The 13,391-nt window shown below is 41.8% G+C and overlaps 1 protein-coding gene across 1 annotated transcript; it reads right to left on the bottom strand.

The window, feature by feature from the left end:
- Positions 1–3,087: 3,087 nt before the first annotated feature.
- Positions 3,088–5,942, bottom strand: HOXA10 (homeobox A10). The gene is given in 3 exon segments (XM_026673543.2): positions 3,088–3,362; positions 4,971–5,811; positions 5,814–5,942. Coding segments are annotated over 3 exon segments (1,245 nt in total).
- Positions 5,943–13,391: the final 7,449 nt, after the last annotated feature.

Raw genomic sequence — 13,391 nt, 5'->3', positions numbered from 1 at the left:
CGAGCACCCCTCCACGAAACGGCACTGAAAATTGCTCTCAAATTTTCTTTCTTTCCCTCCCCTTAAATAAGAGAGAGCTTGAAATCGGCAGAGCTGTGGAAAAGACGTTGTCCCATTCGCAGCAGAGCTGCAGGCAGGGCTACAATTAATTACTCTGCGAGGACAAGCAGTTCGAATGGGTTCCTCGAACAGAAAAAAAGCATAATAATTATTTAATGCCCCTGACCTTGAAAGGAATATCGGAGTTGTGGAAAGGATCCCCTTTCAAATTGAAATAAAAATCCGAAGTCAACGGATCTTGTTTAGCCCTGAAGGTCTCTTCCTTGCGGTTTTGTATTGTTTTTTTTTTTCCCCTTTACGCCCCCTCCTCCACCTCGGTTTATTGGAAGCAGCGTTTCGGCGCGCAGAAAGAAACAATGGCGTTGGGACTTGACGCCTCCAGGAGACAGCGTGGGGGGGGGGGTGTCTCCTCCCCCCCTCCCGATTCCTTCGGTAGTTAAAGGCAATGCTTTGATCCTCCTTAAACGTCTGTTTGGGATTACACCCATTTGATGATTATAAACTGAGGTGATGAAGGCAGTTTCGTGCTGCAGAGAGAGGAATGTTCAGCCTCAACAACGAGAAACTACCTAAATCACCGACCAGTTTTCAGTTTTCTAATTAACAGGGTTCCCTGTGGCCGCTTTCCTTTAAGCAAAAGAGCCCCGGTGGTGGTGGTGGTGGGGCGAATTAAAAAGAAAGAAAGAAGGGGGAAACCCCAGCCCAATATATAAATAAATACAAGCCAGTAACGAAAGCCGAGCCTTCCTTATGTTCTCCTCCCCTACTCCCACCAACAGCCCGCCATCTCCACTTACTAAACTTCTTTGTTATATTACGGAATTTGACTGGCCATTTTTAATCGTTCAGAATATTTAGAATATAAAGTGTGTGTAGTGAAAAGAAGTGAAGGAAGAGTGAGGAGATAGGCCTTGAGTGATTAAAATGTTTTCCGTAAATAGTCTTTTTTTAAAAAAAAAAAGATCTAAAATCTCTTAGGAGAAAAAGGAGGAGGAAGAGGAGGAGGAAGAGGAGGAGGAGGAGGAAATTATTGGCTTTAGGTACTATTTCCATCAACCTCACGGCACCCTCCTTCTTTACTTCTTTTTCTCCTCCTCTCTTCATTGATTTCATTGTTTCAGTCTTAGACTTGATAGGTATAGATTTATATAGAATCTTAAGATGGCATTTCTGCCTAGTCACATCCTGCAGCCAGGTAAATCATAGCAGAAAATCTGCAACATAGGCAAGTGAAGTTTAAGATCCAAAATCTTATTGCTCACCTTTTCACGTTGTTTTCCTTTAATTCTTTAGGTTCTGCTTTGGAATTCATGCTCAAAGACTCTACTAGATTAACCGAGAATCATACTCAGTGAAATACTGATAACAATAATGCCAATTCTCTACATTCAAAGGTTCTCAGTTGGGTTCATCTGTACAGCTCCTCGCTCAACTGAATCTACTTGTTCCTCTAAGATGGCTACAATCCAGATATGTTAGCAAGCCATAAAACTGAACAAAAGCTGACAAGCCTTATTACATCATTCGTATATAGCCCATGCACATTAAGACTGTCTACATTCAAGTTGATTTCTAAAGTATTTATAGGTGGCTTAATGAACTATTCTTTAATGTAAAAGTTCACAAAAATTTAAAAGTAGAGTTCTGAGAATAAGCAGACACAAAAATTATTATTGTTGTTATTGTTATTGTTATTATTGGTTGATGATGTTTTATGAAAACTCATTTCACATCTTTTTTTTATTCTTCCAATAAAATATGAACAATGTCTTGAGTTTGATTCATCTTTGTGCATTGCTGCATTAGGATATTATTGAAGACTTAAGGTAAGAGCAAGAAGTAAAACTAGCATCTAAATAAAGAAAAGACTACTTTGCTTCCAACGGTATTGGTATTTTAATAATATTAATTATTTTAATAATAATAGACATTTATACATATCTATTCCATAGGGTTTTTTTTCTTCTCTTTGTACTACATGCTTGATTTTTTTTTTCAATGCATGTAACTTCACAGTATCAGGAAATAAGGGTTTTCTTCTTTGCTATCTCATACAGCCAGGAAATTCTTCAGAGTGTGTGTACAGTGTGCGTATATGCACTTACACACATACATATACACACATACATTTCTAGGTACAGAATAGGCAAAATTGGGGTTTCCCGCCCCTTCTCCATTCAATAAATGTTCTTTCACACATCTTTCTTTGTCTGTGCTTATCAAACATAAGGAACAAATGGTTAAGAACCATTTATCTAAAACAAAAATTACCTACAATTAGGAAATGTAATAATTTAACCATTAAGGAACATAAAACTGTTCTTATCTTTCAAGAAAGGACAGGAGCAGTTTTCCTCTTTTTTCCTCTCTCTTTCTCTTTCCCCTTTTTCCAAGAAAACTTTTAAAGCTGAAATATTAAACATTTGAAAAAATAAAGGAGTAAACAAATGAATAGTTTTGGCTTCTTAAACAATATGACTTTTTGTTTCTTTCCACAATAGCTGCTTAACATTGTCTAAACAAGAAAATAGTAGTAATAATAATAATATCAAACCCAATCCATGTTTGGGGTGGTGTGGTTAAATGTTTAAATGATTGAAAACTACACTCAACCCCAGTTTGCAACATGTGGCATAGCTTAACGGAGAGGTTGGGAATGCACCTTTCCTTTGGCTAGGTTACTTTTCTGATTGCTTTTTGATGGTTTTTTTTTAAAGGGGGTAGGTTAGGAAGGAGAATAGGCACTAGTGTTTGAGACATCCTATTTCTCAAGGGCCAGGGTCTCCAGAAGTGAGAACAGAAGAAGGGAAGTTCAGAAGGAATGCTGGGTTTGCCTTGCTATGGCTTCATCCCAACGAAATCAACCACAAAGAAGCAATGGAGAGGCTGAGAGTGGGATTGAAAGCTTCAGATCCACACAGGTGCCAATAGTTAAACCCTGACTGGATGGGGTGGGGTGAGCTAGGGTGGGGTGGGGTTCAGGATTGTATGGGCTGCTTAGACGGTTCAAAGGTGTCCATAGGTCCATCAGGAGAAGCTGAAGTTGGCTGTGAGCTCCCGAATCCGATTCTCTCTGTTCATTTTCTTCAGCTTCATTCTGCGGTTCTGAAACCAGATTTTAACTTGTCTATCCGTGAGGTGGACACTACGGCTGATTTCTAGGCGACGCTCACGAGTCAGGTACATATTGAACAAAAACTCTTTCTCCAGCTCCAGTGTTTGGTGCTTGGTGTAAGGGCACCGCTTCTTTCTACCACTTTTCGCAGTGAGCCAGGTGGCTGCATTCTCTCCCTTCTGGCCGCCTAGTTTGGAAAAAAGAGTCAGCCAGGGACATTACCAAGGACACCAGGAAGGAGCTGGGAGAAATACTCGAGGGCTAGGTTCCTTACTGACCTTAAGTTTGTGGCAACTTTCCAATGGCCCCAGCCCTCTTTTTAAAGCCCCTTTCTAAGGTCTTCCCTCCCTACCCACACCCAGAGACAAGGAGCACCTTCCTGCTTGATTTGATTCCCTCTCAAGATTGCCTAAGCAAAAGGTGGTCAAATTTTGATATTGACACCAGCAAGGTATGCCATTGCCTTCCGCCCCCCCCTCAAACATTTCTCTTTACAAAAAAACAAACAAACCCACCCTCTTCCTAAGTGAAAAGACAGATGATGTGAAAATATAGCCCCATGAGTACAGGGCTAAATTGCTCCACACTTTTTCCTTCTGAGACCGTTTTTTTCCCCCAGCACAAATCTGTAACTCAGCGAAGTCTAGCTAAACTAGCTAATAAAATCCCATAGCTGCATATTTGGGAACTGAAGCCGTTTAATTCAACAGGACAGGCAAATCTGCATAGGATGACAAGATCAATTCCTCTTCCAGAGATTAATTATATTTACCTGGGTTGCCAAGGGATGATTAGCCACCTGGCACATTAAAAAAAGAGGGATAGACCATTCCCTAATATCTGCAGAGTTACAGATCTTTTTTTTAGGGAGGGTGAACATCTTTCCCTTCTGGACTGAGATTCAGTACAGAAGCATATTCTTGCATGTATTTGGATATGACTAACATGGGTACACTTATTGCCATCGCTTTTCAGAATTATGAGCAATCAGTATTAAAATGCCCTACTTTGTAAAAGTTTGGAAACATTCCTATTAGTAGGACCTCACTGTTGCTATCACTTAGTGTTCCATTCCTGCACAAACTTTCTTCTTTGCAATAAAAGGCACTGGGAGAAGGATCCCAGGGCGCCCTTAAGGCCGTTCCCATTCACAGAAATGGCCCTTTGGATTTTTATCCCGGAAGGCTCCTTAAGCCTGCAGGAACACTGGCGGGGACAGTCTGCAGTCTAAACTGACCCTGCTGCCCGAGAGAATTTCAGCCCAACTAAATACTCTGAGGGGGGGGGGGGAGGTCTGTAAAGGCATCCAAGATCGTAAACTAGAACTTAGGTTCTGAAGGGTTTTATTTATGGACGCTGACTTCTTTGCTTACTTTGGCCTTTTAATGAACGTCTCTGTTATCTGTTCAGGCATTTCTGCACCGCGGTGGGCCACGAAGGACAGGCTTGGGTGTGGTCTTTTTTTTGTTGCCCCCACCCCGAATGCTCTATTGTCCACCGCCAGCGCATTAAGGGTTGCAAAATAAAAAAGAGAGATATGCGTGTGTGTTTTGCCCTTTTTTTTTGTCTCTCCCTGGGATAAGCTTTTTTTCCCTGAATTTATGGCTATCTGCCGACTTGCCTGGCAGTCTGGTATCTACAGTACCTCTGCATCCTTGCACAAAATCGGTGTGGCTGCTGAGTAGGTTTGTCTAAGGTGCCCTTCCTGGGGTTGGACTGACCTGGCAAAAACTCTTTTTTGTACGGGGAAGGGTTTAAAATCCTTCCCCGCCTTTGGTGGATGAGGAATCCTTACCTAGGGTTTCTTTCTCGGAGAGAGGCTTACTGCTCTCCGAGGGGGCCGGCGACAGCTCTTCTGCGGCAGAAGAAGAAGCCTGCCCTTCTTCCTCTCCTCTCTGCGAATCCCCGGCCAAAGTGCTGGGTGGGGAAGAATCCTCGCTGTCTTTCTTGCCTTGCTCGGGCAACGAGGCGGCCAGAGGAAACGGCGGAGAAGACTCGAAGCTCACTTGGGGCTGCGGGGCAAACTGGGAAGCGGCCACCATTTGCCCTGGGTGTAGCAGCGGCGGCGGCGGCGGCGGCGGCGGCTCCTGCTGTTGGTGGTGTTGGTGGGAGCTGCTATAACAGCTGCCGCTCTTGACGGTGCCATAGGCTTGAGACAAGCGGAAGTAGCCCGGGACAGGCACCCCCGCCGCCACGTTATTCACGGCGCAGATCTCTGCGCTTAGCCTCGGGAAAGGCGACAGGTCGGTGGCCGGTGCCTCTTTGCGGGCCTTGTCCGAGTCGTAGAGGCAGTAGGAGCTCTCCTCTTTAATGCTGGGAGCGAAGGAGCAGGAGGTCGCCTGTGGGCTTGTGGGCTCTTCAAGGCTGCAGGATCTCGGGGGATCTAGCCAGACCTCCATCCCTGACATGTAAGTGTGCGGAGTGGGAACCATGCTTGGCGGCGGCGGCGGGGGAGGCAGATCCTCGCTGCATTTGCTCAGGACCGGGAATAGCCCGTAGCTTTGCAACCCGTACGGCAAATCGGGCGCCTGTGGCAGGTAGACACCGCCGTTGTTCGGGTAGTAGCTGCTGCCGCCGCCGCCTCTTCCTCCTCCTCCTCCTCCTACTGCAACTCCGCCGCCGCCACCGCCTCCCCTCCTTCCCCTCTGCCTGAGGCTGAGCTGATCAAAGAGTCCACCAAAAAGGCGTTTGCAGCTGGGGTCTCCGAACATGCCATTTCCTTGGAATAATTTGGCGAAGAGAGCAGAGAACCCTTCCTGGCTGACATTTCTTGTGCAAAACATGCTGAATATGATTAGAGATACCCCCACGCCACGGCGACTGCGTGCAGCCAATGGAAACCCAGCCCTCATTCACAACCCCTCCCAGTTTGGTTTCGTAGGCGGCGAGCTGATCTCCTGCCCACGTCTGAATGGTGCGTGTGCGTGCGTGCGTGCGTGTACTTGTACTTGTGCACGGACGGTGCATGGATGGATATGTATATCTATAGATTTGAAAATAAAGTGAAGGTGTTGTGTGATGTGTGTGTGTGTTGTGCCCTCGCATGCATGCATGCATATGTGAATGTATGCACAAAGCATGTCTGGGGGTATTCCACGCGCAGTAGGCCACGTCTTCACGTGCCTATCTTTGCTAGTTCTCAGTGGGAGAATTGTAGGCATGGGGTTATATAACGAAAGGCGAAGTGGCGGGAGGAGGAAAACAGTAGAAAACACTGCCCGGTTTTTAATGAGACTCATAATTTAACGCGTTCTGGTCCATTAGCATATGCACTAATATAAAAGAGCAAAGGCACGAGCAAACTATTGCGTCCTGTCTATCAACAAGCCACCTGTAAGGGAACTGTTCAGCCTCTTCTCATCCCGCTCTTTGCACAACTCGTGGCTGCCTTGATGTTTCTGAAGCTCAGACAACCTCATCAACTTTTGCCAGCCTCGGGTACCTCTCGTGGCTCGCCTAGGCGTTAGGCTAGGTCGGTGGTCATCTCAGACTGGCCCCTGCAAGTTGGAAGCCCGACCTGAGCTTCTTATTAGCATCCAAGACTTACTGATAGCGAGACGGCAGCTCCCCCCCACCCCCACCCCCGGCTTTTTAAGATACCAGCTGCAGCAATGCGGACAATTCTCGCACCTGTGTTTTACTCTCTTTCTGTGTGAGTCCAGCACACTACATTAAGAAGTAAAAGGTGTTACTTCTCAATACCTCTGCATAGGAGAGGCGGTTTACTCCCACTTAACAAAAATACCACAGTACAAGCACCCAGTATAGAATTACCATATCAGCAGCAAGGTGAAGAGTTTAGGATATTTTTTTTAAGGCGATTCGATCCGTAATTGTCCATTAAACCAGAAGTCCAAGTCACAAGCTTGTTAAACTAAAACCTTTTTCATGGAAATAAAAAGAAGCAAAATCTGGTAAAACATCCCCGCTCAGATTAAGGCTTTTTCAAGAGTACAAACCCGGAATTATAGAAACAATGTACAATTCTTTCTAAATATCTGCATTTAGATAAGGGAGACGCCTCTCTCTCTCTCTCTCTTTCTCTCTCTCTCTCTCTCTCTCTCTCTCTCAACGTAAGACCTCTTTTCATCCAGAAATGTCCGAAGTAAAACTGCTAGATAACACAGTCAATCTATAACAGTGATGGAGGGAGTCGACAGCCAGCAGACAAGAGAGGGAGGGAGGGAGACAGACCAACAGACAAGGGAGATGGATTTTATAATGAAGAAGCACCGAGAAGACTCCCTGCCTCCTGGTTTGTTTGGCTTCTTATGGTTCTGGAAGCCATGCAAACAACGTCTGAAGCAAGAGCAACACTCAAGCGCTCTTGGCACCTTTTGTGAGCCTTCCTTTTAAATGTTCTTCTCCTTGTTTAACATGAAAAGGTTGTGTTTTAGTTCTTCGTGCTCCAAGCCGGCCCAGCTGGTAGCACTAACTGATCTCCTGTTTCAGGTCCCAAGCGAGTAAGAAATATTCTTTTGAACCATTCAATATTGTGCAGCCAATCTCTAACTCCATCACGCCTCCGCTTAATACGCCCTCCAAAATGCTAGGAATGCCAAGGATATCGAGGAGGCCAGGCGAGGGGTTTCCTTCTGCCCAAGCTTTGCCCGGAGGCTTCCTTACCCTTGCCCTCTCATCTGCAGCACTTACCCTTGGCTTTCATAGGAGACACAAAGCTCCCCGAATGACTCGCCTTTCCCAACCCTGCGGACAAGAGTGGTGATCTGCCAACGGCTCTCTCGGAGCTGCCTACTGGGAAGCTTGTCTGGGCCACGGGAAGGAAATCGCCTTCTCCTCCTAAGAGCTTCCCCGCAGACAGGTCCCTTTGAAGTGGAAAGAAGAAGGCGGGGAGCCGAGGAGAGTTTTTCGAAGGCGAGTAGAAGTGGCTAACCCTCCTCAGGTTCCTGGTCTGTGCAGGGGAAGCCCGGAAGGGGGTTGTTGCAACTTTGCAGGACCATAAAATCTTAATGGAAAGACACAAAATCCTCCTCCCCCAACCCTCACCGAGGCCGGTCTCTTCTCCACTAACTTCTTTCTCTCCCACCATTACATCCAAGAACTGCACCCCGGGCTTCAGCCTCAGATGGCTTCCGGCAGAACTGAACCATGGAAGCTATGCAGGAAGAGCAACTCAGCAAAAAGGAGAAATACTTCTCTCTCTTTTCAATTCATCCCCACACCTTGAGGGAAAATTGTTTATATTTCTCCAGCCTCTCCTTACATTTACAGGCTGTTAATGTTAAAGGAGCATTATCAAATATTTAGAGCAGTATCATTTCTTCCAAAATTAATACTATAGAGACAACTGTTTTGTTGGTTAGTGTGTGTGAAAACTAGTACTGGTGAGCGAAGCCTTGGACAGAAATACTGCAATGCGACTCAACCACAATCCAGTTTTTCTCCTTCCCAAGACCTGGTTCCACTGAGAGAAGTCATAAGAAGAAATATATAAATAATCTTCTTTGACCTGAATAGCCTGTTTCTCTTCTCTTTGTCAAAGCCAACAGAAATGAGATGCAAAAATGGTTTTCAAGTTTAACGTTTAGGCTCATCTCATGATTGTGGCTCTCATTAACTGCAAACACCTACAGTAGTTGCAAAGGGAGAACTGCTGGGTGAAGACAACAGCATCAGCATCAGCATCTGTCCTATCATTTCCAAACTAAAGAAAATGAGCAAAATTCTAGAGACTTTGGAGTTTTCTGGATTATTAACCTAAGACATAATTTATCGCAGAGCGAAGGTGATATTCAGCAGGCAAAAAAAGAATGAGAAAGAGAAACAGCCCAGCCGGGGAAGAGACTTAGCATCCAGATATATTAGAAGAATACATATCCCCAGAAAAAGATGGTAATTCTAGCTGCCATTGCTCCACTACAATCTGGGTCTCGTCTTGTTAGGAATACATCATTTCCCAAGATTCTGGAGATCAACCAGATCTTTGGCCCAGTTCAACATGTCTGCCTTTAAAGCTTCAACCATGTGAGGCTCAAGAAAAAGCAGCAAGAAGAGAAACGGGTAAGGATGGAACCCCTTTCTTTTCTCCAGGGCTGTGATACTTCACAGCATATTTTGGAATTGCATTTATGAGAGTTGTGGGGCCCTTTAATTCAAAGTACAGGGCAACCGAAACCAGACATTCATGTTGTTTTTATTATGGCATGTTTTGGGAGCCAAATGCATGTCTTTGATGGTCAACGCACTTTGGGACTGATCCGAAGCCCAGAGAGGTCAACGATAAAAGGGGATAAGGGGCACATTGACTTAGGCTTTGGATCGGGTGAGAAGTGCCTGAATTCTTCTGTGAGACTTTTGTTTTTGGGGAATCACTAACAAGGCCAAGGCAAGGCAAAGAGCAAATTGCCTCGTCAAACCCAATGGAGTAAAACTAATAATGTGCAGTTGATTCTTGACTATAAAAGATAATGGTCAATTCTGGAGCAACTAAACTACTTTGGTGTGCATTGTGTTTAGTGGCTACATTTTAAAGTCTTAACAATGAGTCTCAAACATTAACCAGGGTGTGATTGCATTTTTTGGGACCATTCTGTAAAACATTCTATTTTCATCTTGCCAAGATGTTTGTCTAGGTCTAGGAGATTAGGGTAGTTTGTGTGTAAACAGCTGAAAACAAACAGTTCCACAACTGACCGGAGCTAAAGGATTTGGACCAGTGAAACTACAAGCTCACATTTCAACCCCCTTGCTGGAGTCATCAATGAATTGAAGGGATCTGAAATCTGTAAAGGCCAATGGATGCCACCCATACTGACTTCAGGCACCCAACCTTTAAAGAAATGAAGAAGACTATAATGATCAGCCTAATGGAATTGTTAGGCATATTTCTGAAATTAGACTAAAAACAACCTAAAAAGCAACAATGCCAAACGTAGGTGGATATTTCATTTCCTTCCTTTTCCATTTTTCAGAAGAAGGAGGTGTTACTCACTTATTTTTTCCAAGACTCATGAAAAAAATCACGGAAAGCAGCATTGTATGCTAGTTAAATTGGGCTTTATATTTATGCAATGGGCAAATTGAGATTTCAGGACTCAGTTTAGAGGAAGTGAGTTAGAGAAAAGAAGAAGAAAAACTCTGGAATCTGAAGCCACCTGCTTCCAAATTTATGGTCTCTGCCTATATTTCATAAATCATAAATAGAATTAATATGAGCAGTGCATCTTCTTTACTGTTAAAAGTATCAAGTTGTCAAAAAGATAACCACTACCAAGTCAGTTTTCCCTCTGGATGAACTCTCAAAAAGGCTGTTCCCCATTACGTGGCTGTTGTTGTTATTGTGGTGTTGAATGAATCTCTGGGCAAGAAAGGTGAAAATAACTCTAAGTAATTTTCATTTTCTTTTTGAAAATCTGTCACACAAGAAAGAGTGGCTAAATATTTTTTAGATAAACTAAAAGAAGGAATGATATTAATTTCCTTTAAAATATGGTTTGTATTTGCACATGTAGATTTTTTTTTTTTTTTTTTGCTGGAATGCTTGTCTGTTTGAAATCCTACCTTCTGGTAATTATCTGGCTTCCATTGATATCAATGGGATTTATTTGTGATAAAAATTCTCTCTTGCAATCAAAGCCAAGCCACATGTGTGGATCTGTAAATTGGTTAGCTGAGTTTAGTGGCATGCCCTGCCTTATTAAGGCAATGTCCTTTTTAAAGCATACATTTATCCATGGAAAAATAAGGCTGAAATCAACACAATCCTTCCTAAATCCACACATTTTGGAACAGGGGTGCAATGTCCACGATCTTTTTACATTCCAGTGTGGTGTAAATTCAAAGGAAGGTCTTTCTGAGATCTACACCAGAACCCCTGGATTGTAAAAAAAATGATTCATGGTTGTAATTTTATACATGATAACAGGAATTAGGTAGGAATGCCTTTTTATGAATTCAGTGGGATTTCTGAACAAATAACAAATATCTCCAGGTAATTATTTTCACAAATCCTCTATTACTTATAGCCTGCATGTAATTCATTTTTAATAAAAGTCATTAGCATTTCAACTCACAAATGACTTTTGGAAGGGTATTGATTTCTGTATTTGTGTGATATTAATGGGTCATTCTCTCAAAAAGATAGGCAATGCCAGGTGGATTATAACTAAAATGATGAATTCATTTTATAGGTTTTTCCCCCACTCCACAAATGAAATTTGAGGTAAAGAAGCATAACAATTCCTAAATAAAATCAGGATTCCTGTATTTCTAAAATGATGTTCTTGTCAATACATTTTTCAACACTGGATGCTGGTTTGCTTCACTGGATATTTAGTGAGCTGATTGAATAAGGAAAAAAAATATGAATTCAATATTGATCAGTGGAAGGAGAGAAACTATGCTTTATGTGAGTCTGTGCCCTATATACTATATAGCAGATCCATTGAAGTCCAGAGAATGAGACTCTGGATAAGTGTGTCATAAGTGTGTCTGTGTGTTCAACTTCTATGGGTGCCCCTTTTCAACAAATAACTCTAGGCAATGAACATTATATTTAATTTATAAAATCAAATAAAAATATGTATACAGAACCTAAGAAAAATCGTGATGATAAATGTTAACATAACTAAAAATGGCACTCTAAACATATTTGGGATCTTTTTATTGACTTGAAAGACTCTTATTTTAAGAATAACTATAGCCTCTGGAATCAACATCTTATAAATGCTTATTTGTTTATATTTCTTACAAAGCTGTCTCAGTTCATAGAGAGAGAAGAGTGTATACTATTTTGTTAAAAAAAACCCAAATAAAAAGAATACTCTAAAAAAAATTACGGAAGTTGTTAAATGATTTTTTTTTAAAATGGCAATGCTTGGGACATTGTAACAGTCCCCTTGATTTATATATTTGTTCAAGTTAAATGGAAAAAGGATCTGCCAGCATATATGTATTTTATAATATTTTCTTTCTTGTTTGACAAGGCCAGATATTATTACAATGCTGTGAAATATAATAGAAGAGAACATCTTCATTCTGTGGATCGTACAAAAAGAAGATAGCCTTTCAATCATAAAAAATAGAAGTAGAAATCTCTTTTAGAGCAATATCCAAAGGTTACAGCATATGTAGAAGTTTTTGGATGGGAAGATAAAAGTTTCAAAGAGCCATCTTATCCTTAAATTATTTTGGCACCATTTTTCAAATGAAAATTTCTTACTTCAAGACAGGGGTATGCAAGGGAATGTTATTTACTAACTAGATGAGGAATTAAGGAATTGGGTGAAAGTTTTTGCTTAGGAATTCTCCCAATATTTCTCTGTTACTTGGTTTCCATGCAATATTAGTGACAAAGGATTGATTGTTACACTATTCATCCTTTGCAGTTTCAACTTTATTTCAGAAATTTGGTTTCAAAGATTATGATTGAAAACACAACATTTATTACACCATGTGACTAGAAGTAAAGGATGTAAAAATCAATGGGGGATCTGTTCTTTCTGTCTGTTAATTCAACTAGCTACATCACAAGATCAGCCAAATGTTTTGCCTTCACAAACCAAGAATAATCACCCTAATTTAGCCTACCTGTAACATTGTATAGATGTGTACATCAGTTCCCTGCACATACCTAGCTCTTCCTAAGTTCATTACCTGGAAGTTTCAGAAATCAAGAGAAACTTCTTTCTTCTTTGGGATTTATCTTCCAAGGTAAATAATGGATCCTCAAACTCTATTGAACTAAATGGGAAGTACAGCATAAGTCTTAACTCATATCCTGTAAGTTCAGGGAGCCTCGTGTTTTATAAATATAACAATAGCTTCCCTTTCAGAGTTCGATTTTCTAATGACAAAATAATATTAACATCACTAAGCTCTTAGTGCGTTTAGCATGATTAAGATATGAGGCCATTAATTCCCCCCCCCACATAATTTACATCTTTGACTATGGCTATACCCACTACAAATCAATAAATATAAACCGATATAGCTGTTTTAAATTAAGTCTTTACTGAAAACCTGATTCAATATGAAATGGGGAGGAGAGTTAAGTGAAAAGGACACTTTCTTGATTATATCAATTACCAGCTTTTTCTAGTGGAGGGGAATAACTTTGTCCCTCTAAGAAAAAGATACATAATTTAAGTATTGATGTTAACTCTGCACACAGGAACCCTGTCAAGTTAAAATTAGTAAACTATGAACAAAATGCAACAATGCCACCAGAAGAACTGCCATTTTCATGGCTACTGAT

The sequence above is a fragment of the Notechis scutatus genome, chromosome Z (assembly GCF_049901735.1).
Source record: "Notechis scutatus isolate UNSWTSFEM ecotype Mainland chromosome Z, rNotScu1.2, whole genome shotgun sequence".
Classification (NCBI taxonomy): domain Eukaryota; kingdom Metazoa; phylum Chordata; class Lepidosauria; order Squamata; family Elapidae; genus Notechis; species Notechis scutatus.
This window is presented reverse-complemented; position numbering and strand designations above follow the sequence as displayed.